A 26,940-nucleotide genomic window follows, 5' to 3' on the forward strand; every position below is an offset into this window, starting at 1 on the left:
TGATAATCTTTTCTCTATGTATATGTTTTATATATTCATAAAATACAATAATATATATATATACTTTGTAGCCTCTAAATATCCGCCAAAACAACGCACCATAAAAACGCCATTGACATCGTTTCTTTACATCTAATACTATTATAGAGGGGAAAAAACAAAGTGTTTTTTTGAACTGGAGCAATAACATTCTAGGTCGGGACCGTTTTTACTATGTGGGTGCCACTCAAGTATTACGTCAACAATGCTTTGGGGCCGTTCAAGTACTACGTCAGCAAATTTTTAGTCGTTTTTGCCCCCCCCCCCCGTAAGCAAAAGTAGGCAAAACTCTGACCCCCTCCCCCTTTGTGCCTCCCGGCACATTTACAAATTGCTTAAATGACCCGTGGCACAATTCTAGAGCATTTAAGTGGCCCGTGTGGCACATTTTCAGATCACTGAAATAGGCCTCAAAGATCACTTTCACATTCAAAGATCACTTAAGTAACCCGCAACACAGTCCCAGAACACTTAACGATCCGTGGCACATTTAGAGATCTCTTGAGTTACATGTGGCTCAATTTTAGAGCGTTTAAACGGCCTCCCAGCGCCGTTCTACATCACTCAAAAATTACCCGCGGAACATTCCCAAATTACTTAAGTGATCCATGGCATAATTACGGATCACTTGAGTGATGCGTTGAACAGTTCCGGAGCACTTAAGCGGCCCGGACACATTTCTGGAGCACTTGAAGGATCCGTGAAACATTCAGAGATCGCTGAAGTGGCTCTGTAAGGGATTTATCATTTGGGAAAATGATAGTTCAGTTGCCCACAAACTAGCGAAAGAATTTTCTCGTTTTTGGCGCACCGAGTATAAGATGCCATCAAGAATATTTCATATTTTCATAAAGGTTGGTTGATGACGTAAGCATCATGCAAACCCCCTCCCCCTTCCCATCGAAAGTCAGCAAATCGGGAACCCCCCCCCCCCCACATCGATGCTGACGTAATACTTGAATGACCCCTTTAGTCATTTTTGATCTCTCACGTCAGCAAAATTCTCCTTCCCCCCCCCGTCAGAAAATTTGATCAGATCTGCCCCCCCCCCTGCTTCCTATAAACCATATTGGTGGTATCAGACATGTACGCAAGTGCGGGGGGGGGGGGAGCATCCCCACAGACGATCAAAAATGAACTTTTTCAATGCAAAAAATATTTGCAAATTTATGGAAAATTTGGCTCACAAATGGATGTGAGGCATAAAAATCGCCAATTCTGAGCCCGATCACTTCTTTTCCGCACAGCGATGATACTGGCACGCGAGGAGGGAATTTTTTTCCCCCTGAATATTCTGAGGGAAAATGGACTACTTGCTGACGTCACGAGCAGCGTGCGGAGTCGTTTTATCGAACTCGTTCTGTCTCTAGGACGAGTTTGATATTTTGCTTGCACTCACTGACTAATCAAACATATTTGACCCTTGTTGTAGGTAGCTACTTACCCTTATTTCTGTTTGGCCGAGGGTTCCCCATTCAAGTCAAAGTTGATCCCTTGGTCATCGGATGTTTCTGGGGAAACAAGCCATTCTGAAATGAGCGGAGATTTTGACGTTTTACTGGCGTTTGACCGGTTGAGCCCATGCGTTAAGATGCCAATATGGGTGGTAGCCAATAGGTTTGGTAGTTATTGAATCTTTTTTATAGTTATTGAAGGTTCCCATGACGACAGCCAACCATGAACTTCTTTGACAATCCGTGTCTCGGATTCTCTCGCCGTGCTCAATACTTAGGGGGGGGGGGCTGACCAGGGGTTGTCAAACCGTACTGGCGATCCTGGCAATGGTTTTTCGAATCGATTATTTGTTAAACTGTTTTGGAAAGCTGTGGATAAGCGTGGATTACAGAGAGGGGGTCTCGTGGGGGCTCAAAATTATGGGGCCCTGAGAAATAGGGGCTCAGGTTTTTCATCCGGAGGAGGTCGGGGGATACAACCCATACCACTGGTATGCACCACTACCACCAAAACTCGTGACTGTCCTGTATCCCAAGTATACCCAAACTATTTGGCTGCCTTGAAAGTGGGATTAGGATATTAATCACACACACACCACACATATCACGGCACTTTTTCTCGATCTTGAAGAATTTCGATAGCACCATAAAGTGCCTATAACTGCAACTTATAAAGTTTTACTTTTGGTTATTTTCACGCAGCGCTAGCATCTTGTATAGTTTTGTCTCAATGCACTCAGCGAAATGCCCTCAATGGGAAACTTCAGTCCAGTAGTACTGACGGAGCCCTTCTCTTCCCCCCCCCCCCACAAGCAGAGGCGGATTTATATATATATATGGTTTTGCCGCTCTTCTCCCATTTCAGTCCGGTTTTCTTGAACAATCATTCTTCAGATTTGCAGCCCTAAGCTATAGACCGCTTAGCCTCAGTCCCTGTAAAAATATGTCTCCAAGCCACTCTTTTGGTCATTACCATGCACGAACACTTTCTTGGTCATTTTTTGGTCTTTCTTTCGGTCTCTCACTGTTCTGGTCGTACTCCAAGTCTGTCTGTCTTTCTTTTGATAAGTCACATGCTTGCACTTTGTTTTGGTCAATCACATTCTTGCAAACGCTCTAGGTCACCATTTTAGTCATTCACATTCTTGCACACGCTCGAGGTCACTCTTCTGGTCACTCACTGATTTGGTCCCTCGCTCTTTAGGCCACTCTAATATATTTTATCGCTCCCATGCACACGCTCTAGGTTATTCTTCATGTCACTCACATGCTTGCCTACTTTTTTTGATCACATGTTTGCACACGCTCTAGGTTACTCTCCTCATCACGTCATTCTTTTGGTCACTCACTGAGCTAGGCCCTCGCTCTCTAGGCAGTAGGATTTATGGTCCACCCCTTGTGATCTATAAAAATGTTGCTGTCCTTCTACCATAATTTTCTTTACCACTCATTAATCAAATTTACCACCCTGGGCCCAACAAGGCCCCCCCCCCTTCCCTGTAAATACGTTTCTGCCCACACGTTAAATTTTATCGGTCCCATAATATAGATACCATTTTCTAATAAGTTCAATATCTAGAGTAAAAAAAAAGACGAGGTTGATTCCTGGGTTGAAGTACCCCTTACTAATATTTGCCATGACCCTGGGATGTCGTAGAACACTCTCTGGATAAATGTAGTAGCCGATCATACGACCTCTATGGGTTATCCAACAATAAAGGGGCTTGAACCACAGCTGTGTGATTAAGTACTATCTGTACATCCCTATGACTTCTGTTTGAGTCACCATCAGTTCCTTGTGACCTCCCAACAACCGAGAGATAAACCCCACGAGAAAATTCTCTAGATACTGTATCAAGACTTTGATAAGTCGCGTGATCAGCTCTTTACAGTATGTCTGCCACTGAACCAGCTCACTGAAAACTCCATTATCGATCTAAGGGCTGGATCGATATCGAGCCATCACATGGCTCCAGTCCTTCGCTATTGTGATCTAATCCTCGAATGACTGGTCGCACCGTAAATACTCGACTCTACCTACAACGGGTTGTTTCAGAATTGTACGTGAAAACTTTAAAGGTAGTTGGACGCGTATAAAGACAAATCGGAATCATATAGTTATGCAAGGTATTCATGCAGTAGATGGCCTCGCAGCACGCATTTCTGTAAGACGTTGGAAGGGTCTGAGAAAACCGACTTTCGGGTGAATGTTACTGCTAATGGTCGCGCCTTCAAGCACCTTCTGCAACCTGCAATAAATTTCTTCGAATGCAGTTTAAGTGATCGGAAGCGTTTCGTTTTGCTCATACCTGTCGCCAGACATCTTAGAAATCAAAAGTCGCCAGCACTCGTACAGATCCTGGAAGCCGTCTTTTACGACAACCTGCATAATGCCCACAGCGATATTGCTTTTACACTCGCTTCCAAAAGTTAAGCACGAGACGGTTTCGAGACGGTTTATATAACATTACGACACCACTTTAATCTTGCCCCTCTAGATTACATGGTTAGTGGAACACAAACGCATGGTACTCGCGCATACAGTCCCTTCCGAGTGATATTGCAACCTTAGAAGTAACAGTTGTGGAGGTCGCTCGTCGATTCCGCTTAGCCACTATAGCAATATACCGATTACGAAAACAATTCCCAAGCAAGTGAAACAGCTGAACGGAGACCTGTGTCCAGTCAACCAGGGTTACCACCCCAGTCTGATGATCGGTATATTGCTATAGTACCCAAGCGGAATCCACGAGTGACTTTCACCACTGTTACATCCATTGTTGCAGCATCACTTGGTAAGGCAATATTTGCCAGTACTGTGTGCCGAAAGCTCCACTGAAGGGACTATGCGTCCCAGTACCACGCATTGGTGTTTCATTAACCGTCCAATCCAGAAGGACACGGTTAAAGTGGTGTCATTATGTTATATAAGCCGTCGCGTGCTTAACTTTTGGAAACGAGTGTACTTCATCTGAAGCCAAATGTGTATCGTCGGCCAAAGATTTTGAAGATGCTTGCGCTCGGGAATTTCAAACTACAGTGAAACCTCATTACAACGATACTCGATATAACGATAAATCTCTCTGCAACGATATTTTTTCGAATCTTGCTTGAAATTACCTGTAAGTCTAATGTTAGACTCTTCTCAATACAACGATATCCTTTAAAACTACGATAAATCCCTTTATAACGATCTTTTTTGAGGTGATTGTAAAACTGCTCTCTAGAACGATAATTTTTTATATATTTCACTCAAAATCACCTTCAATATATCTTTAAATTCTTCATCAATTTTTGTTCTTTCGTGAGTGTGTAAGAGCATCGGTATTTTGCTCTATTCACCCTCCAAAAATGTTAATGAAGTTGCCGTGAAGCTATTTTCTGTGTAGTACACAAAAGTGTTGTCTAAGAAGCTACTTTTACAGGGTGAAACAACCAACTGAATTTTATTCACCAATTAAAAATATTTTGCTGCCGAATAAATGCTTTTAAATGCATTTTATAGTGATACTAACAACGCCAATGCAGAAGAGATGCCAACAACAACAGCATAAATTTGGCGGTACCTAATGATAATGCTACCTGTCGATATAACGATAATTCCTCTGCAACGATATTCTTTCTTCGTTCGCAGAGTATCGTTGTATCGAGGTTTATTTTCTAATTTAGTTTCCTAATCTTGTATTCAAGATTAGGAATTCTATGCTAAGGATCCAGAGTTTTGAATTTTACCACGTGTAATTCCGATCAGTCTTTTTGTCTCCGACCTCTTGTAGAAGTTAGCACATACATTTTTGAACCACCCCGTATATTATCATAGTTTTGAAAGAAGCTGAACGAATGTCTACTATCAGTGGAGCATTTACGGAGGGGGGGGGGAATCTTAGCGGGCTATAGCCCAGGGTAGCAAATTAATGGAATGAGTGGGCCAAGAAAGCTAGTAGAATGGGAGGTGCACGAAGAAATTTTTGTGTATAAACCTCAATAAATCTGCCTCCCAGACAACAACGAACTAGACCAGTGAGTGACCAAAAGAGTGACCTGGAGAGTTTGCAAGTACCTGAGTGAGCAAAGTAGTAAAGGAGTGACATACAAAGTGAGGGACCAGATCAGTGAGTGATCTTGAGTAGTGGTTCTCAACCTTTGGTAGCCAACGGCCAGGTTTCATTTATTTTTGTAAGTGTAAGGCTCAGTCAAATACACGACTAACGGAAAATGAATGGGAAAAAGGGAACCAGCCAATCATTCGTGGCCCAGTATGAATGATGTAGACGCCCGGTGGTTGAGAAGCACTGATCTATAGCATATGAAAGCATGTGAATGACCACAAGAATGACGTAGAGCATAGTTTTCCAACCTTTTTTGTCCCATCGTCCCCTTCTTCAGAAATTTTTTCCCCCCATCGCCCCCCAACCCAACCCAATCCAACCTATAGGATCCTATGTTATACCCGTAGCTTTCACCGCCCTCCTGGAACTTTCCATCGCCCCCAAGGGGGCGTTAACGTCCACGTTGAGAATCATTGACCTAGAGCATGTATAAATTTGTAAATGATCAAAAGGGTACCTATAAAGCAAGGAACTATGTCAGTGAGCGATCAAAAGAGTGACCTGGAGCACGTGCAAGTATGTGAGTGACCAAAAGAGTGACTTAGAGACACAGATGTAGTTGCAGGAGTGGGGAGTGGCCAAATGTGGTGGAGTGGGCAGTGAAATTGGGGGGAAGTATACGTGGGTTATAGCACAGGGTGGCAAATTCGAGGAAAGAGTAGTCAAGAAAATTGGAGAAGGCTGACAAAATTCGTGTAGCTCACAGGCTGCAAAACCATAAATGAGCCTCTGTGTCTACTATCCCAAAATCTCGTCTCATAAATCTGTTGCCACACGTAGTTTTCCTAATTCTTCATAGCCCACATTCCCCAGGGGCATTACCCCGTCTGTTGTGTGTTGAATATTACTCTTCCCCTCTCAAAGAAAACACCGTCACAGCATTTGATTTATCTGCAGACAAATTAAAATTTATTCGAGGATCAGCTGCTCTCTCTCTCGATCTTTGTCTCGTTCAGCCCACCGAAGGCTGTTCCAGCAGTTATTTAGCGGCTCGGCCAATGGCTGGATCTATTTGTTTGTGTTTTTCGAATCGACGAAGCAAATGGGGGAAAAAAACACAGCGAAATTTTTTCTAATTAGTCTTTATCGATCTTAGGCAGGTAACGCAAATTAAAACACTTATAAAAAAGGATTCGTAGGTACTTCTCACAGCTCCAATGCGGACATGGCCCCCACGAGTGGTTGGTGGTTGGCATAGTTCTAGCCAAGGATCCCTGGGCTAGCCGACCAACATTATTCTATTTTTAATTTTCTTCCGCTATGTGTTACATCAAGTTTACCGTAAATTTACTAGAAAATCAATGCAAGCAGGGCCGTAGTGTCTTTTTGGGTCCCCGGGGCAGACTTTTTCCTGTGGCCCTTCTTGAAAGGGTTATTATTATTATGCAAAATAAGTAAATTTTTTTGGGGCCCCTGTTCGGCTCGGAGCCCTGGGACAGTGCCCGGTTGCCCAGCCTAGTTACGGCCCTGAATGCAAGACAGTTGAAATTGCCTAGAGTTTCCCCCCTAAGCGGCATTAGGTAAAGTAGTTTAGTAGGCCTAAGTAATTTTTGGCAGACACACAGTTCGAAAATAATTTTTAGCAGACACATTGTTTGAATGGATTTTTACACAGCCATCGGTAAAAAAGTAATTTTCAATAGGCACCTTGTTCAAAGGTCATTTTATGCAGACAAATTGCTGAAATGGCATTTTATGCAGACACATTGTTGAAGGGCATTTATAACAGACGCACTGTCACACGAAAGTCATTTGTAACGGATGTATTGTTGAAAATAATTTTATGCAGGCCATTGTTGAAAGGTCATTTTATGCAGACACATTGTTGAAAGGTCATTTTATGCAGACACAATGTTGAAAAGTCGTTTATAACAGACACATCGTTAAAAGTCATTTGTAACAGACACATCGTTAAGTCATTTGTAACGGATGTACTGTTGAAAATAATTTTATGCAGGCTCATTGTCGTAAGGCCATTTTATGCAAGCACATTGTTGAAAGGTCATTTTATGCAGACACATTGTTAAAAGTATTTTGTAAAAGACACATTGTTAAAGGTCATTTATTACAGACACACTGTCAAAAGTAATTTGTAACGGATGTATTGTTGAAATAATATTATGCAGGCACATTGTCGTAAGGTCATTTTATGCTGACACATTGTTGAAAGGTGATTTTATGCAGACACAATGTTGAAAAGTCATTTATAACAGACACACCGTTAAAAGTCATTTGTAACAGACACACAGTTAAAAGTCATTTGTAACGGATGTATTGTTGAAAATAATTTTATGCAGGCTCATTGTTGAAAATAATTTTGTGCAGGCACATTGTGTGAAGGTCATTTTATGCAGGCACATTGTTGGAAGGTCATTTTATGCAGGCACATTGTTGGAAGGTCATTTTATGCAGGCACATTGTTGGAAGGTCATTTTATGCAGGCACATTGTTGAAAGATCATTTTATGCAGACACATTGTTGAAAGCGCAGCCCTTCCCCCAAGATGATCGAAAAAAAAGTTTGTGAAAAGTTGAAATGTTTGAAAAAACTTTTCTGTTTGTTTTTTTCAATAAATTTCTATGAATTTCAATTTTAAAAACTCAGAATTTTCCTGAAGAGATTCATTGTCAAACTGAGTCTCATACTGCGTTATTTTGATTGATACAGTGGCTTCTTAACAGGTGAACTCAACTGGGCCCTCAGGACTCCTATTCAGATAGGGAGCCCTTCATTATCGGAGAATTGTATTCATTCTGAGAAAAAATTTTCATCAACCATGTATTTTCATTAAAATTCCGAAACTATTTTTTTCATTAAATATTAATTTTTATTCGTGGATTAGTTTTTTCGCTGAATATGAATATCATTCATTCGGAAATTATCTCCTTATTATTTATTATATTTTTAAAATATTAATTTTTATTAATTCTGCCATTTTTCTTTTTAATTTGAATATCAATTTTCATTAATTTGTGTATTATTTTTTTACGGAACATGAATTTGATTAATTCTAGGGAAAAAATTTCATTGATTATATGAATTTTCATTACTTTATGGATTTTTTTTTAAACGGTATGAATTTTATTCATTCTGAAATTATTTTCTTATCATTTATTATATTTATAAAATTTTTTCATTAAAATATCTAGTTTTTTTTCATTGAATATGAATTTTTATTGATTCTCCAAATTATTTTCTTATATCAAATATTAATTTCCATCAATTCTGTAACCATTTTTTTCATTGAATATGAATTTTCATCAATTTTGTAATGATTTTCCCCCGAATATGAATTTTTCATTAATACTGAGAAATTACTTTTTTCATCGACTATAAATTTTCATAAATCCTGATTGCCCCCCCTTAGAAAATCGACTTGCTCACCCACCTTAAAAATCACATTGCCCCCTGTGGACGTGGGCCCCACGTCCCTTACCGGCTCTAAGGGAACATAAAAATTCAAGGGCTCAACGGTGTGTATTATAAATTAAATATCTCTTAATGACTCATGACGTTGAATTTGCCAAACTTCATATTTCCTTTTTGCACACGCCATTGACCATCACCCCCTCTTTTCACGTTGAAAGGGAAGAGTGTTCAGTTGTGTAGAGAGAGAGAGAGAGAAAAGGCAGTGGCGTATGGTTTAAGAGAGAGAGAGAGAGAAAACGGGCACGAGGTTCGCTCATGGCCGCAGCCAATGAGATGCCGCGTATCACGTGCTGCGACTGCATCACTGCCGGAGAAGAGGCAAATGCCATATAAAAGAGGCAGGAAATCCTCAGTCTCGGTGAGAGCATCCTCTACGAATCATCATCACTGAAAGAAGCCGATCTATGCCGAAAGGAAATCTCTTTTCCAACAAATTCCCGAGCTTTTATAAAGATAGACCGCCATTATTAAGGTGTAATAATCATTATTATTCTCGTCTTGACACAGGAATCAGGTAAATTATTTTTCGAAATTATTTCCCATTATTCATCGTTTTGATAATGCGGGGGTTGAAAACGGTGGAGGGGGGGGGGGGGGAGCCCTTCTCTCCAGCTGGTGATGACATTTTCTGTAGCTTTGCCATCCCCCTGGTTGTGGAATAATTTGTTATAATTAGCTCGGTGATGAAATTTTTGGGCCGTATTCGGGCGATATTTATAGTGTAATTTTGTTTTATGGTAGAGTATTTTCTCTCACTTTTTGAAGCTCCGTGAAAAATTCGAGGTCCCTCCTCGTCCAAGACACCACAGTGCGTTGGAGACCTGAAGTGAATTGTTTTGGTTTTCGTAATGATATCTTAATGCATGGTCTGAATTTTTTGCGGGCTCTTTATATTTGTTAGTGAATTTTATGTTTGAAAAAATGTTCTGGGGTCTCCACATCCTACAACAGGGCCTCTTGGTGATTTTAAATATTAATTCACAGAATAGGACCCCGAAATTTCTAGTATGATTTTATTTTATGAGAATTGGTCCGGAACGAGTATCTTTCCTCGTACTTCCCAGGAGCTACATGGAAATTGTGGAATAATTTATTATAATTAGCTTGGTGATGGAATTTTTGGGCTGCATTCGTGCGATATTTATATTGTAGTTTTATTTTATGCTAAAGTTTGGGACGAGTATTCCCCCTTACTTTGGAGCTCATGGGGGAAAATTGTTCCCCCACCGTCTAAGACACCAGTACGTGGGAACCATCGAGTGAATTTGTTTTGGTTTTCGTAATGATAACTTAATGAATTTCCTGAATTTTTTGCGGGCCCCTTTTTATATTTTTGCTAGTAAATTTTTCGTTTAAAAATTTCATATGCGAAGTTTTCGGGTCCCACGTCCTACAGCAAGGGTTTCTCGGTGACTAAATAATTCAAAATAGGACCCAAAATGTTTAGTATAATTTTGTGAGAAAATCAGTCCGGGACTAATATTTTGCCTCGTACTTCTGAGGAGCTCCGTGGAAAAGGCCGGGATCATGACTTGGCTCCCCCTGCCCCAGGGGCCTCAAGAGAAAAGGGGCTTCACAACAATGATCAGGTTGAAATTTTCGAGAATTTGCCTGGTAGGGCTTCAGAAAAAATTACTTGACCCGGGGCCTATGATGCTCTTAAGACTGCCCTGGGTAGAGGCCCCATCTCCAGCTGGCGATGATTGTGATGCTTTTATTGGGAGATGTTTTCTGTAGCTTTTTGCCATCCCTGGTTGTGGAATAATGTTACAATTAACTCAGTGATGAAATTTTTTGAGCCATATTCGCGCGATATTTATAGTGTAATTTTATACTTGTCTGGGACGAGTATTTCTCTTACTTTGAAGAAAGTACATTACATGGATGATTTTCACCGGGGCCCCAATTTTCCCTAAGATACCAATAGAGCCCTGAAGTGAATTGTTTTGGTTTTCGTATAATGTTTCTGTTTTATTATAATCAGCTGGGTGATGAGATTTTTTGGGTCAGATTCGGGTGATCTATTTTCATGCTGGGGGGGGGGGGTTTGTTTTTGCGGACGCTCTATATTTGCTCGTAAATTTTTGGGAAATTTAATGTTCTGGGGCCCCGCATCTTGCAGCAGGGCCCCCTCTGTGATGAAAGATTAATTCAGAATAGGACCACACAAAATTTCTAGTATAGTTTTATTTTATATAAGAATCTGTCCGGGAAGAGTTTTGTCTCATACTTCAGACGAGCTCCATGGGGGACCGGAATCATGACACGGGGGGGGGGGGCAATTATAACTAACTTGTTACAATTGACTCGGTGATGAAATTTTTGGGCCGTATTCGGTTGATATTATTTATGTCACGAGTCCGGGGCGAATATTTTCCCCCACTTTGAATGATGTTCTATGGTACAGATCCCGGTCTAAAAAGGCCGAAATACACTACGCTGACGTGACGTGATTTCACGTCAACGTCATGTCAGACGTTGTGAATTCCGATTCGTGGAAATTCTGACGTAATGTCTCTGACGTGAGGTGATAATCGTCACGTCAGTGTATTGTTTCGGCCTCTAGACATCGGTACGTGAGCATATTGATTTGGTTTTATACAAGCACAACAGGCAAAATGCCCACTAATGCCAGTAATGATTTTATTTTCATGTTTGGCCTGAATGTTTTGCGGGTCCTTTTGTAATTGCTGTTAAGTAAATAGATTGTTTGAAAATTTTGTGAAGTCCATGGCCCGTATACAACACGGGATTGTATACGGGCCATGGGACCCTTGGTTAATATTTTTGGTGGGCCATCAGGAGTTTTTTTTTTTTTTTTTCTTCCGTGCTCTCTATTGTGAATTTATAGTGTGGAAAAACGATAATCATCCCGTGCCCCCAGCAGGCTAGAGCCCTATGAAGTCCATTTCCTTGGCCCCCAGGATGAATCTTGCTCTTGAGGGTCATGGTTTTACGTTTTCGATTTGAACCACATCAGTGAAATTACGAGAAATATTTAAGGACGAGTATTTCCCCCTACTTAGGAGCTCTATGGAAAATTGAGCCCCCGGTTTAAAGGCCGGGATCATTAGTGCCCCCCTCCCTTCCATAGGCCACCAGTACGTGGCAGCTGTAAAGAGAAATCGTTTTGGTTCCGTAATAATTTTCAAGCATGGGTCTTTTTTTTCCGAGGCCCTTTTATTTGTTAGATAGATTTCATAAATTTTCAAACGTATTTCCTAAGCCCCAAGGATGAATCTCTGGTGGGGGGCGTAGATTTAAGGTTGAAATTATTTTTAAATTTAAATCTTAATTTTTCGAGGGTTGGAAGGGACCATTCAACTGGTGATTGTACTGTTGGCTGTTTTCTGACGCTTCGTCATCCTTGGTTGTGGAGTAATTTGTTATTTGCTCGGTGATTTATATAAATTTTCTGCCTTATTCGGATGATATTTATAGTATAATTTTTCATATAACATCGGGGACCCGGGCGAGCACTTCATTCACTCCTTTCTTTACTGGGACCGCATTTTCCATTGAGCTCTTAAGATCCCCAGTTCAAAGCACCAGTACGTGGGAGCCCTGAAGAGAATTTTTGATTTTCGTAAATTCCGGCCAGGCATTGAAATTGCATTTTCGGATCCCTTATTTGGTAGTAAATTTTACGCTTGAAAATTTATGAAATTTCCTGGGGCAGGATGAATCTCCCTTTTGTAGGAGACCGCATATTTGAGGTTAAATTATTAAATTTCAAGTTTGTAATTGCGGGGGTTAAGGACGCTGGGGGATCAGAGGCGCTGACATGTGAAGAAAACATTGGGGAAAGTTGCTGGTCTTCCCATGTAACGGGACTCAAGCGCATAATTGTTTTTAGGAAGTTATTGGGGGGCTCAAATGACCTAAGCCCCCTAGGATCTGACGCCTATGGGGAAGGGGTTCTTTTCCAGCTTCTGGTGATATAGTATTGTGTGCGTGGTTTAGTGATAAGTATCAGTCCGGACGGATGTACCCCCCCCCCCCCACTGGAGGAGCCCCAAGGATGAACCAGGCAAAGATCTTTGCCTAAAATACGTGAAGGACCTGGATGAGGAAAATGTTTTTTAATCTATTTCCCCCGTTTGGCCCGAATTTTCTTGTGGGTCTCCTATAGTATATTTATTTGCTAGTAAATTTCCATTTAGACTTTGTTTTTAAATTTGTTTCCTCCGAGGGGGGAAATCCTGTTCTATTTTTTACATTGTAAATTTAATTCAGTGTGGGACCCTCATGGGGGGGGGAAATCCTGAACAAAATCCTGGGGAATCAGATTCGTGATTTCTCCCGCAGAATGACTTTAAAATTTTATTTACAAGCATAAAAATTGGTCTATACAATCGGGGAATCCTGGGATGGTGCGGTGCACCGTCTGGGAATCATTGCCGTAGACTATCATATTTGCTTCGCTTTCATTTTCCCAATCTAATTTAGCTTGATATTACTCCTGATCATTTGCAAGGACCTCGCTTAATCATTTTTAATTTATTTCCAGGTAACGTCAAGTCCAATCATGTCCTCAGGTATGGCGGCCACATCACCCTTGTTGAACAAGCAGACTCTTGCCCAATACCTGACTTTACCGCAGCCCGAGAACAAAGTGCAATGCATGTACGTCTGGATAGACGGCACCGGAGAGCACATGAGGGCCAAAACCCGCACTCTGGATTTCGTACCAAAGCACCCAGAGGAACTTCCGATCTGGAATTTCGACGGGTCCAGCACGTATCAGGCCGAAGGTTCGAATTCGGACATCTACCTGCATCCGGTCGCTCTGTACAACGACCCTTTCAGGAGAGGAAACAATAAGCTGGTGCTGTGTGAAACCTATAAGTTCAACAATAAGCCTACAGGTTAGTTTCTGAAAAATTATTTACATACTCGGTGGTTAAGACTTGGCCTGATTTTCCGTATGGGCAAGTCGGAAAATTTTGACCAGTGAGTCAAATTTCAGTGTATGTTACAGTTCGTTTTCGAAAGTCTGAAGCAGGGGAAATTCTGTTCTTGTATCGTGAGCCAAGCTGTGATCGTTCAAATCCACTAACAGCTTAATCACTTACGGGCCTTAAGAAATGGGTTCCGATCAAAACTACACTTGGGTCACGGGAAGGGGGGGGGGGAAAGGTTGTACGATCTCCCCCCCCCCCCCTCTTGCAGCCAAGGTTTTGAGCTATGAGTCATGGCCCAAACTTGATTCTCAAGGGCTTCATAGATATGTCGTACAAAACGGTCGCCGACATGAAAACATTGAGGGGACTGAAAATCGTTTCGTATCTAGACTCGAGACTGTACGCCGGAGGTAGAATGGTGCGTTGCATGGTAGTCAATTATTGGTAGATGGTCTCGGGGGGGGGGGGTTTCAAATAGCCTCGGCCACCCAGGTTTTTGTACAGTTTGCGAATCTTTTGGGATAAGCTCTTTCAGATTATGTAACCGGGATTATTCAAACGGGAATATTTTTGGTAGAAATTGCAATGTATATAAAGGTAGTCGTTTCCATCAAAAGGAACATATCCACCTTTCTCGTACACTTCAGTATTTTTCATCTGCAATGACCGAACCTTCCGATAAGCGACACCCATGGTACCGAAAATTTTGTCCACTAACGAGGAGTGTAGAGTCCCTTCAATGCAACTCAAAATTGTATCCATCAGTAGAGGTGTCCTCTAACGGCAGTGTCCATTATGGGAGGTTCCACTGTAGAATGATCGGATTTCTTATGTTAATGACGAGAGAACAGTGTAAGGGTACCTTCTGAGGCTAGTTAAAACCTTCTAAAATCAACAGGCGACGTAGAAATTTCTAATTTTTTGGACTTTGACCAGCTTAAATTTTAATAAAAAGGTAAAATTTCCACTAATTTTTTTTTTTTCAAAACTGAACATTTCCAAAATTCAAATGTGGATAATTCTTGAATGTTGGTCAATGAACGTACTATTTAAATATTCTTCTACCATTCTCCTAAATGCTTGATACCTGTTGAGCTATTTTCTACTTTTCTAAAGCAAAATTTGTTTCGAAGAGATTCGTTTTTTACTTCTACTGTAAATTTGGAAAAAGTGGAAATGGTCCCTTTTGAAAATAAGCCCCTCAAAGGCACCTACTATTACGTCACTGGTTTCACCAGTTTCGAAAAAGTCCAATGCAAACACCAAACATGGCTCCCGCTCTGTCGCTTGTGGATATAAGCAGGCTACCTTGCGGCTGGGCCATGCTGGAGAAAAAGTCCAATGAGTTGCGAAGTTGATTTCGGGTCACTGCTGAGGTCAAACACCTGATCTGGCGTCTTCATGAAGTGGCCAGTGTCTGTCCAAACGACTTCAAGCACTGAAGCCTTGCGAAGCAGCAAGCAGAGCTCTCTGCCGATTTCGATTTTTCTGAATTCGTTCCAGAGCGATTCAGCTTCTTGCCAAAATACCGTTGATCAGGGGTGCACAACCTTTTTCGTCTGCCGGCCAGATATGCGGTATTTGTGTTGCTCGCGGACCAGCAACTTGAGGGTGACCGTACAACCCGTATTTTACGGGACATTCCCGTAATTTTGGCAGTATTAACTCCTGGCGCCCCCCTCAAGGCATTGTTGAATTTTTGAAATCAAGATGGTCATGATTTAGTCATGCTATTTATAATTACATCTCGCATATTTATCAAACATCCGTTTCTTTTGGATTGCAGTACATTTTCCGCGATTGGCAATTTTAGCTATAGTTGGCAACTTCACTTTTATTTGTCAATTTTTGGCCATATTCCTATTTTTATAAAAGAAATAAGGTCAGCCTAATTATTTATCGTGTGTTTTGATATTTTTCTGCTGGAAGAACTTTCGCGGGACGGAGGTTGCGCACCCCTGCGGTAGGTGCTCAATCACCCTCGATGCCCGTTTCATTTGAAAAGCCCATTTTACAACGTTTTTCAATTAACTTTTTTTAGAATCGAACAAAAGGAAAACTTGCCTGGAGGCCATGATGAAAGCCAAAGAGCACAAACCATGGTTCGGGATCGAACAGGAATATACCCTGCTGGACAGCGACAAGCACCCGTTTGGCTGGCCCAAGAATGGATTCCCGGGACCACAAGGTGCGTCTTGTCAATGTTTTTCTTTTTTGATAATCTTGAAGATCTGTGCTCTATTTCCTTTGCTATACATATCTGCGTGTTTTTCCTTATTCAAGGACCATACTATTGCGGAGTCGGTGCCGACAAGGTCTACGGACGGGATATTCTGGAGGCTCACTACCGGGCCTGTCTCTACGCCGGTATCCCGATAGCTGGTACCAATACAGAGGTGATGCCTGCCCAGTTCGAGTTCCAAGTCGGACCGAGCGAGGGCGTGGCGATCGGCGATGACCTGTGGATGGCACGTTTCTTGCTGCACCGTGTGGCCGAGGATTTTGGCATCGTGGTGACCTTCGATCCTAAACCGATCCCAGGCGATTGGAACGGAGCCGGAGCTCACACTAATTTCAGCACGAAATCCATGAGAGAAGAGAACGGCCTAGTGTAAGTATCGCTTTATAATATAATTTCGAAAGCTCGTTTTCTGTATGAATTAAATCTAACAAGTTCCGGGTAACGACGGAATGATATGTATGAAACCTGATCTAACTTAGTCCGGAGCGTCCCCCCCCCAAAGTATGGGGTCCCCTCCCCCAGAAAATTAAAGTGCAGGGATAGCGAGAAATAATTTCCCTCTTTAGAGTTCTGGAGTGCGTTCTACTGCTCCAAAATTTGAACCACACAAGGGCGTAGCGAGGGGGGATTTGGGGGGGGGGGTCTGGTCCCCCCGAAATGTGAGAAAATGACCGCAAAAAAGGGAAAAAAGATGGCTAAATCTATTCTATCAATTTTGACCCCCGAAATGAAATCTGTCCCTCTCAGAACGAAATTTCTGGCTACGCCCCTGGAACCACAGATTGTTAAAATGACGCTCTTGCCATTTATCAAGTAAAAATATTACAAATATCCTTCTACAGGTAGCGCTGGAGTGCACACAAATATCGAACATGCTTGGATACAAATGTTTAATACGCAGCACTAAAAGTGCTCAATCATGTTCCCCGTTCTTTTTAAACAATTTGCTGTAATCGCAAAACCGTAGTTTTCGCAGAGGAGATCGTAGTGAGTCTGCGGAAATATCCAGAACGTGGCACCGAATGCTGTCCTGTGCGATTAGAGAATACTGTTCAAAATCGACGGCCATGATTGAGCAGTTTGTGCTGGAAATATTATTTATGTGTAAGCATATTCGATATTTGTGCTCCATTGCCACCTATCGACGTATTTTGGTACTATTTTTATTTAATAAGTGATATTCACAGTACTTGAGTTATATAGTTCAAATGACTTAACCGTGCTTCATCATTACCGTATATTCATTAGAGTATAAATACTCTAAATACTAATACATAAATGAAGACTTAAGAACACGTAATTGGTTTCTGGCAAACGTTATGGAATATTAATGTTAATAAAACTAAATGTATGCGTTTCAGATTAAAAGACTAGCAATATTATAACTCCCCGAGTTCTCTATCACGATGATTCCTGTCAAGTGCTAACAAATTGTTGTAACTGCCAAAGTCTCAACTATTAAATATCTTGGAATTTACGTAGACTAACCTGAAATGGAAAACCCACATAAAAAATGTCTCAACTAAATTCAGATTTTTTTTCTTAGGCAGGGATTACACTGTAAAAGTGCTTTTATAAAACTTCAAAAATACAACTAATAAGCTGATCGATTACATTCGAGAAAATGCGACCGATCAGTTTATTGGTTGGATTCTTCAAGTTCTATAAAAGCACTTTTACAAAACTTTTATAGTGTAATCCCGGCCTTACGCAAATATTTTTTTTTATCTAAAATTCAAAGTAAATAATAAAAAATTGACACTGTAGAATGCCTGGGTTCAATCTCAAACTATGGCCTCGTAGCATGGGGAGGAGGCTATCGGTAACATTAACGAAGTTTTACGAATGCAAAATAAACTTATCGATTTTATCCAATTTTAATGGAAGTTTAACTTTGACTAAAACTACATAAACCTTAACATGTTTATCCGTCAGACATTTGTATTTCTAGGAAATCTACATTGCCGTTTTACAAAAATCGAGTTCAGTGCAATAAATGCCTTGTTAATCCCAGAAGACTAAATCAAATTTTAGTTATTCCTAAACCGAATAAATATTTTACGAAAAAACTTCATTTAATAAAAATTGTTTTTTCGGGTTCGAAGACCGTCGTCCGTTTGAGTTTGTTCTCAACGTTTCCCCAACACTAGTGGTTGGCATCATCAGGAGAATTGATAAACTGGAGTTTATCAATTCAGTTTATCAATTCTCCTGATGATGCCAACCACTAGTGTTGGGGAAACGTTGAGAACAAACTCAAACGGACGACGGTCTTCGAACCCGAAAAAACAATTTTTATCAAATGATGGCCGCGGCTGCATTTTTCAAGTTTTATAATAGTACTTTTATCAAAATTTTGTAGTGTAATACCGGCCTTAGCCCCAAAGCAATATAATGGACTACCCATCGATATCCAAAATGAATACTTCAAAAAATTGTTTAAAAAAATTTGTACTTTCCATTACTAATATTGAACAATATTTTAAAATTATCTTATCTGACGTCTTGGTGCTTATTTGTCATATATTTTTCACTAATTCTGAAATAGCACTATAATGACCGATATGTCTTTTATTAAAACTGACTCCTGTGTGCTATATAACTATATTGATATTTTACGCCAAATTGTTTCTTTTCAAAAAATTGTCATCTTCATAAATCTAAATTCTAACAATATTAATGAAAAGTTTCATTCATACATGAATTGTATTTGTGTGAATTATGTATTTGAAAGGAATTGTATCTTTTTCATCTGACCACCAGTATGGATCGTTTGATATTGTTCCGGATAATTTCTCACATCTGAGAACAAATAGAATCACCAAGGGAATCATACGATCCATACAAGTCCTCGAAATGAGCAGAGGATGAAACAAAATGCAGGACGTCAGATTTATTCAACAGAAAATCTATTGACTTATTTACAAGCAGTGAGATTTCACGAAAATACGCTAATCGAAGAGCGGCCTACAAATAAGTTCTCGTATTGAGGATAAAGTCTAACAAACTATTTCTTTTGTCGTGGCATAACATCATATAGGGAAAAGAAGGTTCTTGAATGTTATCGCGATCTCCACTCCTTTCCTTTAGCAACACCACACCGCCGAATGGGACCTGTCGCCAAATGTTCCAACTTGGCGATATTTTGGTGCTTGCAAAAAAATGCTTTATCGATTATTAGCAGGTGAAAAATTACAATAAAGCGATCACTATTTAGATAATTTTCGTAACAATACGAGCAATAAAACTCATTCGGAGCATTAGAACGCATTTTAGAACTGTCTAAAGTGGGGAAACATTTCTTGCTAACCCTGTACCTGTCTCCAGATTTCCATACTTACTCTCAAAAATCGTGGTACCAAATTTCATTACCACTAAGTCTCGTATGCACTATGGATCCGGGCAGGGTGAGTTAAGATGACCTGTAGTCTCTATCAAAAGTTTGCGATTGGGCTGATAGTCCAATGGGGCCAATACAGCAACCACAGCAGATGGAATCGCCATTAACAGGAAGATACGTAAAAAGAAGCATGAACATCCAGACTGAATCCAGATGAAATCGACTCTCGCAATAAGGTTGCATGAGAATTCCAAAGGAGTTTAGCAACGCATGGAGGTCTACAGCAGCACACTAGAAACTATTCGCGTCCGGAATAGCTTCTACATAGTATGTTATGCGATGCGAGTTGCAGGTTCTGCGCAGTTTACTTTTTCACGCGTCACTCGCTCAGTTTTTCCACCTCTTTCGATCTTATCAAATTTTCTTGCGAAGAAAAAGGGAAATTGCCGTTTATGGGTTGTGATGGTGAGTAGTATTAGGTTAAATATTCACTACGCGAACGCGACCAGTTTGTCAGATGTCTCAAGTATAGACTTGAGAAATGGATCAAAGGACTTATATTTAATCAATTCAACATTAACGAACACTCGTCTGAACGGAGTACAGTCGCGAACGGAGTAGCGTGCGAGTTTCTATCAGTGGGCGACATCAAATGCCCCTAGTCGTCCGACTCAATTCCGTCTGTCGTCGCTCTCATTGCTTGCCGCGTGTTGTCGCTTCAGTGAACGACCGGCCTTATTGCGTATCCGTTCTGGATGTTGGCGTTAGGCCAGCCTTCCACCGGATGCGACAACATGCGGCACGCCACACGAGTCTCCAACAGCCGACGTTTGAGTTGGTCGACTTCTGGCGTTTGACGTCGTCCACTGAAAGCGACCCACACGCTACTCTGTTCACGACTACTGTTCTGACGAGTGTTCGTTGATAATCTTGACGGAATATTAAAACTGAAGTTTGAGAAATGGATCCAGAACACCTGTATTTATACTAAGTTCATACTTAATGAGACGGTGACAAACTCACAGAAGGTGTTCGTGTTAATAAATATTTAATCGATCACTACTTGCCATCACAACCCATAAACGACAATTATCTAATTCCAGCTTCCATGCTCACGCGGGAACGGACTCCTCTGCACGGAGATAAACCATAGGGAAAAACGGAGCAATGGCGCTGAAATGTAACCTGAGCAGGTAATACAAGACTCGAAAAATCCCATTCTAAGCGGATTCAGATTCTTCTGCTGATTTCGCTCATAGTTTGCAGTGGATGACGTTCGCTTACTTTCTGTGCAATGGGGTCAATCTTGTGAGTACTGGAAACTACGCGCTACTGGTTTATCGTTGCAAGTCGTGTCCGCCTACGACCGGATTTATTGATAGGTCTGATTCACGATTTCCATTTCTGCCGGGTAATATAGGTCATGTCGAGAACTGCGTTCAGGATATTAACCACTTTACGCCCAAAGACGTCCAAACACAGAATGAATTCACAAAAGTTCTTTCCTCTCTCCCCTCATCGCGAAGCTTTGTTGTGACCCTATGAAAGTTTTTTACCTCCGTTATTTCTATACTCCTGTTAGTGATTTTTCTACATCTATCTTTCTACTATATGCATGTAAGAGCGTAAGAACACGTAGGATCAAAGGAGAAATCTATTTTGTACTTACTCTTATCTGCTTACCTATTATACTGTTTCTTTCTGTTTTTTTTCACTTTTCTAACGTGTGGTCAGGACATGGTTACCAGATTTATCGCCGATTCGTCAACTATCGTCCGAATTTTTTGCCAATGGCTGGTAAGCGGAGGGGGGGGGGGTTAAACAATTGGTCACTACTTTGGTGATATAAACAAGAACTGTATCGCGTAACAAGGACGCTATAATTACATCTTTTCAGTTTATCGTTTGGGATCCATCCGTTTATGAAGAAACTCGTGTTGCATCGATAACGAGTGCGCTACAAGTTTTGGGACCCATTCGGCTAGGGTCTTCATAGTCCTATGGGCCTCCGTCATACGGAGGGGGATTCGCATCACCCGACTATATTTATCCATTATGGATTTCTTTTTAATTTGATTGATTTTTAGTCTATTTTAAATTATGCGAGCCGATTTCCCCTTTGAAGTCTCGCCAGAGCAAGACCTACAAACAGTGCGAAATTCAATCGTAACTCATCATTCACTTCTGAAATATAGATGGCAGCACTGAACAATCAAACACAACACAACACTACATACGCACGCAGACTTAGGTACACACTTCCATAGTGACCATAGATGGTGATAAACCTGAGTTGTGCTCGGTTTGAAAGAAAAGTTTTAATTCAAGACATTGAAAAAGGTCCCAAAAAGCAGATAGCCAATATCTGATGGAAACTTGGTGATATTCTGAGAGAATTAGCGCTAGTAGGGAACTGGTTATGATTGGTTTTTTTTGTGCATTCCAGGGATATCGAACGTGCGATCGAGCGCCTTTCGAAGAACCACGAGAAGCACATCAAGGCCTACGACCCGAAGCAAGGTAAGGACAACGCCAGGAGACTGACGGGCCTGCACGAAACTTCTAGCATACACGATTTCTCTGCCGGCGTCGCCAACAGAGGCGCTAGCATCCGAATTCCTAGGCACGTGGCCGACGAACGCAAGGGTTACCTCGAGGATCGCAGGCCTTCCTCGAATTGCGATCCTTACAGCGTTTCTGAAGTCATAGTCAGAACCGTCTGCCTCGACGAGTGAGGATCATTTGTAGCAGTTGAAAGGGCATTTTTACGTTACATCCTGTATTCCAGAATTTACATCAATGTGCAATCGTGTGCGTGTAATACGTGTATTTTACGAACGTTTCTTCCCGAACTCCTTTTTGATTTTTCCTTCTGGAAGGAGTTTCATTAGATGACCTATAAGTTTTTAGCATTTAGCAATTTGATTGCCCCCCCCCCCCCTCGTCGTCATTATTTGAACTTACTCGTTGTATGTATGTGATGAGCTTTCATTTTGTATGTAGTTTTCTTTTCATAGCTGTAAGCGAAATGGTTATTGTATAACTGTATTTTAATGGTTAATAAAGATGTTTTTAAACGACCATTTCCCCTAATGACATCGTGCCTCATTTGTAATTTGGCCAATGGCGGTAAGGGGTCATCGTGCAAAGCGATGTTCTGGAGAACTTTTTTTACTTTGTTGTGGGTACTAGCGTGTAAAACAAAAAATTTACTCTGGAAAATCGCAGCAAGTCACGCCTCTTTTAATGAAGTTGCAATAAGAACCAGTTTAGCAACTGGAGTATCTAGTTTTTCTTGCTTGGCGTCTTTAGCGTTATTTTGGCATCCTATAAAACTGGCGTTTAACGCTATGGAAAACGAAACAGGGCACAGTTGTGTTCTGGCAACTCACGAGAATTTGTATCTCTCCGCAACAAAATAGACCCTAATTAGGGTTTCCAAAAACCATTCTCTTCCTAGGACTACAACTTTCTGTGACAAGGGTGCTCAACCTTCAGGAGAGTGCGGGCCACTTAAGCGATCCACGGCATATTTACAGTTCGCTTAAGTGAACCAGGGAATATGCCACGTTGGTTTGCATGACGCAACATTTCAATTTTTAAACCGGTGTGCGTTGCACCATATAAATCAACGTGAACAACCACCAAACCTTTTTCTAGCCGGTGCGCGCCCGGCTTTAGACCTGTAGGTTCTAGTCTTCAGCAGTTGAGATTCGATTTCTGAATATAAATTCTAGGCGCTCCGTTACCAGTTCAAGTTACTAGGTGTCTACAGCATCAGATAGGATATTCTCTCGCCCCACCTGATGTAAAATGTCGGCAAAATCTGTCAAATCTCGTAATCGTGGATGCCAAGCCTACTCGGGTAGGCTTATGCGTTAAGACTCTGTGCTCGACGCCACTGTACTAAAAGAAAGGATTTTAAAAAATTACCACTGATTTTCTATACTTATATGCGCAAAAAATAGAAAAATTCGGAGGAATTCAGTCACTTTTATATACACTGCTGGCTACCCAAATTGCAACACCAAGAAAGACAAGAGATATCGCAACAATATTTATTTTGTAGATAACATGTTGACCAAGCATCAAATGATTAAATTTATACACTTCTGTGAAGTGTGGTTCCTGCCAAAATCAGTAGCCAGAGTAGCCGCCATTGTTGGAGATCACCGCTGCCACACGCCTCGGCATTGATTCAAAGAGACTTTGGATGTGTTCTTGGGGTACAGCAGACCAAGCAGCTTCCACGCGTTGCCAAAGTTGATCTGGTGTGGCAGCTGGGGATGTAATCTGGGTCAATCATTGAGCAACCATGGACCACATGTTTTCTATCGGCGAAAGATCCGGAGAGCGAGCTGGCCAGGGAAGCAATTCAATCTGGCGATTGACGAAGAACCTTTGGACAATGCGTGCCACGTGTGGTCGCGCATTATCCTGTTGAAATATGGCTGTGGGCAAGCCCTGAAGGTAAGGAAGGACAACTGGCTCCAACACCTCGGAGATGTAGCGCTGGCTTTTTAAAGTACCGGCAATGCGTACTAGAGGAGTGCGAGAGTGATATCCAATACCGCCCCATACCATAATACCCGGTGCAGGACCAGTGTTTCGGTGCATAACGCAGCTGTTCAGCATCCTCTCTCCACGGTGTCTCCAGACTCGAATCCGACCATCGTGGTGTTGCAGACAGAAGCGTGACTCGTCAGTAAAGACAATTTCATTCCATTGTGCCGTCCACATCCTTCTTTCATCGCACCATTGGCGGCGGAGACGTCTGTGGTTCTGCGTCAAGGGTAGACGAAGCAATGGACGTCTTGCGGACAGACCACTCTGCTGTAAACGGCGTCGAATGGTACGCGCAGACACTGGATGATGCGGTACAGACTGAATGTGCTGTGCTATGGTTCGTGATGTGGCTGAGCGATCCGTCACTGCCATACGCCTGTCATCACGTGAAGTGGTGCACCGAGGTGGATGCGATCGAACACGTCGGTCCGTCGTACCCTCCTGCATCCAACGATCACATATCCGCGTTACAGTTGTTTGGTTTCGTCCAACACGACTACCGATTTCCCTGAAAGATAATCCACAATCTCGGTAGGCCACTATCCTTCCTCTGTCGAACTCGGATACTTGATCAAAAGATGATCGTTTTTTTGAAAAAACCACAAGAAAAACACAATTGCCGTACCTCAAATCGTCGAAATCTCCAAGCCTTAAATAGCGCTTTGAAGTGGCGCCACAGGCGCGCGTAATGTGCGTCTGCGCTGAAATTCTAATCATTTGCATATCTCACCTCCGCTAATGCATGTTGTAAATTTCATATTATTTGCATGCTTCCTTCAGGGTGTTGCATTTACGGTGGCCAGCAGTGTATATAAAAAAGTAAATATTTTTGAGGTCAAGAATGAATTCAAAAAGCAACCCTAGAGTTGATCATGTGTTTGAATGACGTCATTAGGTGGTGTTGGCTGTACTTATAGAACAAGGCCTCCGTACGAAGCTTGTGACGTCAATCAGGGGCGTAGCCAGATATTTCGTTCGGGGGGGGGGGGAACCAAAGTGACAGAACAATAGATTTGGCCATCTTTTTCCGGTCATTTTCTCATTTCGGGGGGGGGGGGACCAGACCCCCAAGTCCCCCCCCGGCTACGCCCTTGACGTCAATGAAGGCCATTTCTCCTATTTAAGACGCCTTCATATACTGTGTATTAAGGAGTTCTATTGCACATTGGATATAGCGCATGCGTCGGTCTGCTATGTCCAATGGCAGTAGGTGGTGTTGGTACAGCGAGCACACACAAAAAAAAGCGAACTAGCTTTTAGAACAGAATCTGGAGAAAGGGTTTTTATATATCGCGAGGCGAAGATTAGCAAGCAAACCATTAACATTTCAATAATTTTTGGCGACTATAATAATTTCTTTCGCCGCTAAATTGTATTATTTGTGCGAGATAAATGAGAACATCCATCTCACCTAAAAAAAAGATGAAATTATGATTAGATTAAATAAACATTAAATTGGATTGATTTATTATAAATCTAAAATTATGAAACTTTTAAGGTTTTTTGAGGACGACACATACTTTTTTTTTTGGACCCTTTCCGAATAAGTGAGACGTCGGTTCGCGGCTGGGCCTTTGTTCGTTGCGCCACTAGAGAGGGTCTGAAATTGCCTGCTATTTAGTGGTGGGACAGGATTGGTTTCGGTATTTTTAGTTTGATAAATTTGAGGAGTGATCTCTGAAATCAAATTCATAGAGCTTCACTGACACGCGGTGATGTTGAACTAAATATGTGCCCTCCTGTGATATATATAGGCCTATATAAAGGAATTTTCGTTTCGTCAAATGGGCTATTTATAAAACCGTGAAGTATATATCGCAGAATTTTCTATCTATATTGCAAAGGTCATTGGGGCATGTATGACGTGTGGTCCATTTTCCCGCGGTCTACATGCTTCAAAGTAGACTGGTATCAATCTTATTCGAGCTCTGATGAAACAAACACTTGACATGTTTAGCCGGTAGCTCGTGACCGGTCATTGTCAAGGAAACGACCAATCGATCGATCTAAGCGAAAACACCAATATCGATCCCGAAATGGTGGGAAAATATTTTTTTAACGAAAGGGTTTTTTTATATAGAGCAGGTGGAAATTTTCCGATGTCATAACCATATACGTACGTGGCAATCAAAAGAAATGTTTATATGCAATCATTGTTGACACATCGTTTTTCAGTGCGTGATCGGCACCACGTGATCGTTTGGGGAGGAAGAAAAACCCAGGATGAATCATGTGACGACGATACACGTCACGGTCATTCACGAGACAAAAATAAAATCTTCATTTAGACCGAATTTGTCAATCAGCATGATTCCACGTGATGATGTAGAGACACAATAGGGAAATCCCTCCTGAGTTTCAAAGTAGCATCAAAATGATTCGGCATGGACTTGGTATCATGTTTTTTTCCCTTATTTCGGACATGAGTTCAACATGCATAAGTTAATTAATCATCAATCCCTTACAGCAAATTTCGAAAAATACGAATTATCAATCATAATTTGGCTAAAAAATTTCTCTAAGTACGCGATATTCTCTTTAGAAATGATAGTTAAAGCCGAGGCCACACTCGTGTCCCAAAACGTTCCAAGGTCAGTCATGGGCGAATAGTGTGGCCGCGCCAATATCGTTGAATGTTGGAGACTGATCGAAGAGAACGACCAATCCAGCCCGATCTTAAATCTTGCAATCCGTCTGGCCATACATTGGTCGGAGAACGCCAACAGTCACAACAGGGAATGTTCTGAAAGCAAATATTAGTCAAGGAACATTGTGCGAGGGTGTAGAGAGGCAAAGGCGTCGGAGATGATTCAGATCTGTGGGTGCTCATTGTCAATTATTATTTAGTTCTGAAATT

The 26,940-nt window shown here is 41.4% G+C and overlaps 1 protein-coding gene across 2 annotated transcripts in view; it reads left to right on the forward strand.

Annotated features, from left to right (window-relative positions):
* Gs2 (glutamine synthetase 2) overlaps nt 1-22,600 on the forward strand; it is a 34,100-nt gene extending 11,500 nt beyond the window's left edge. The window contains exons 1-5 of one of the 2 annotated variants that reach the window (XM_089231687.1): nt 9,390-9,545; nt 13,542-13,899; nt 15,977-16,123; nt 16,219-16,546; nt 21,964-22,600. In XM_089231687.1, coding sequence (XP_089087813.1) covers nt 13,560-13,899; nt 15,977-16,123; nt 16,219-16,546; nt 21,964-22,252 — 1,104 coding nt within the window. In that variant the 5' untranslated portion in view covers nt 9,390-9,545; nt 13,542-13,559 and the 3' untranslated portion in view covers nt 22,253-22,600. Of the gene's footprint in view, nt 1-9,389; nt 9,546-13,541; nt 13,900-15,976; nt 16,124-16,218; nt 16,547-21,963 lie in introns of those variants that run through there. The other variant, XM_089231686.1, reaches the window with a different exon arrangement.
* The last annotated feature ends 4,340 nt before the right edge of the window (nt 22,601-26,940 follow it).

Source organism: Pholcus phalangioides, unplaced genomic scaffold (genome assembly GCF_987345545.1).
Source record: "Pholcus phalangioides strain wild (caught in Gottingen) unplaced genomic scaffold, Ppha-v1.0 ptg000004l_1, whole genome shotgun sequence".
Taxonomy (NCBI): domain Eukaryota; kingdom Metazoa; phylum Arthropoda; class Arachnida; order Araneae; family Pholcidae; genus Pholcus; species Pholcus phalangioides.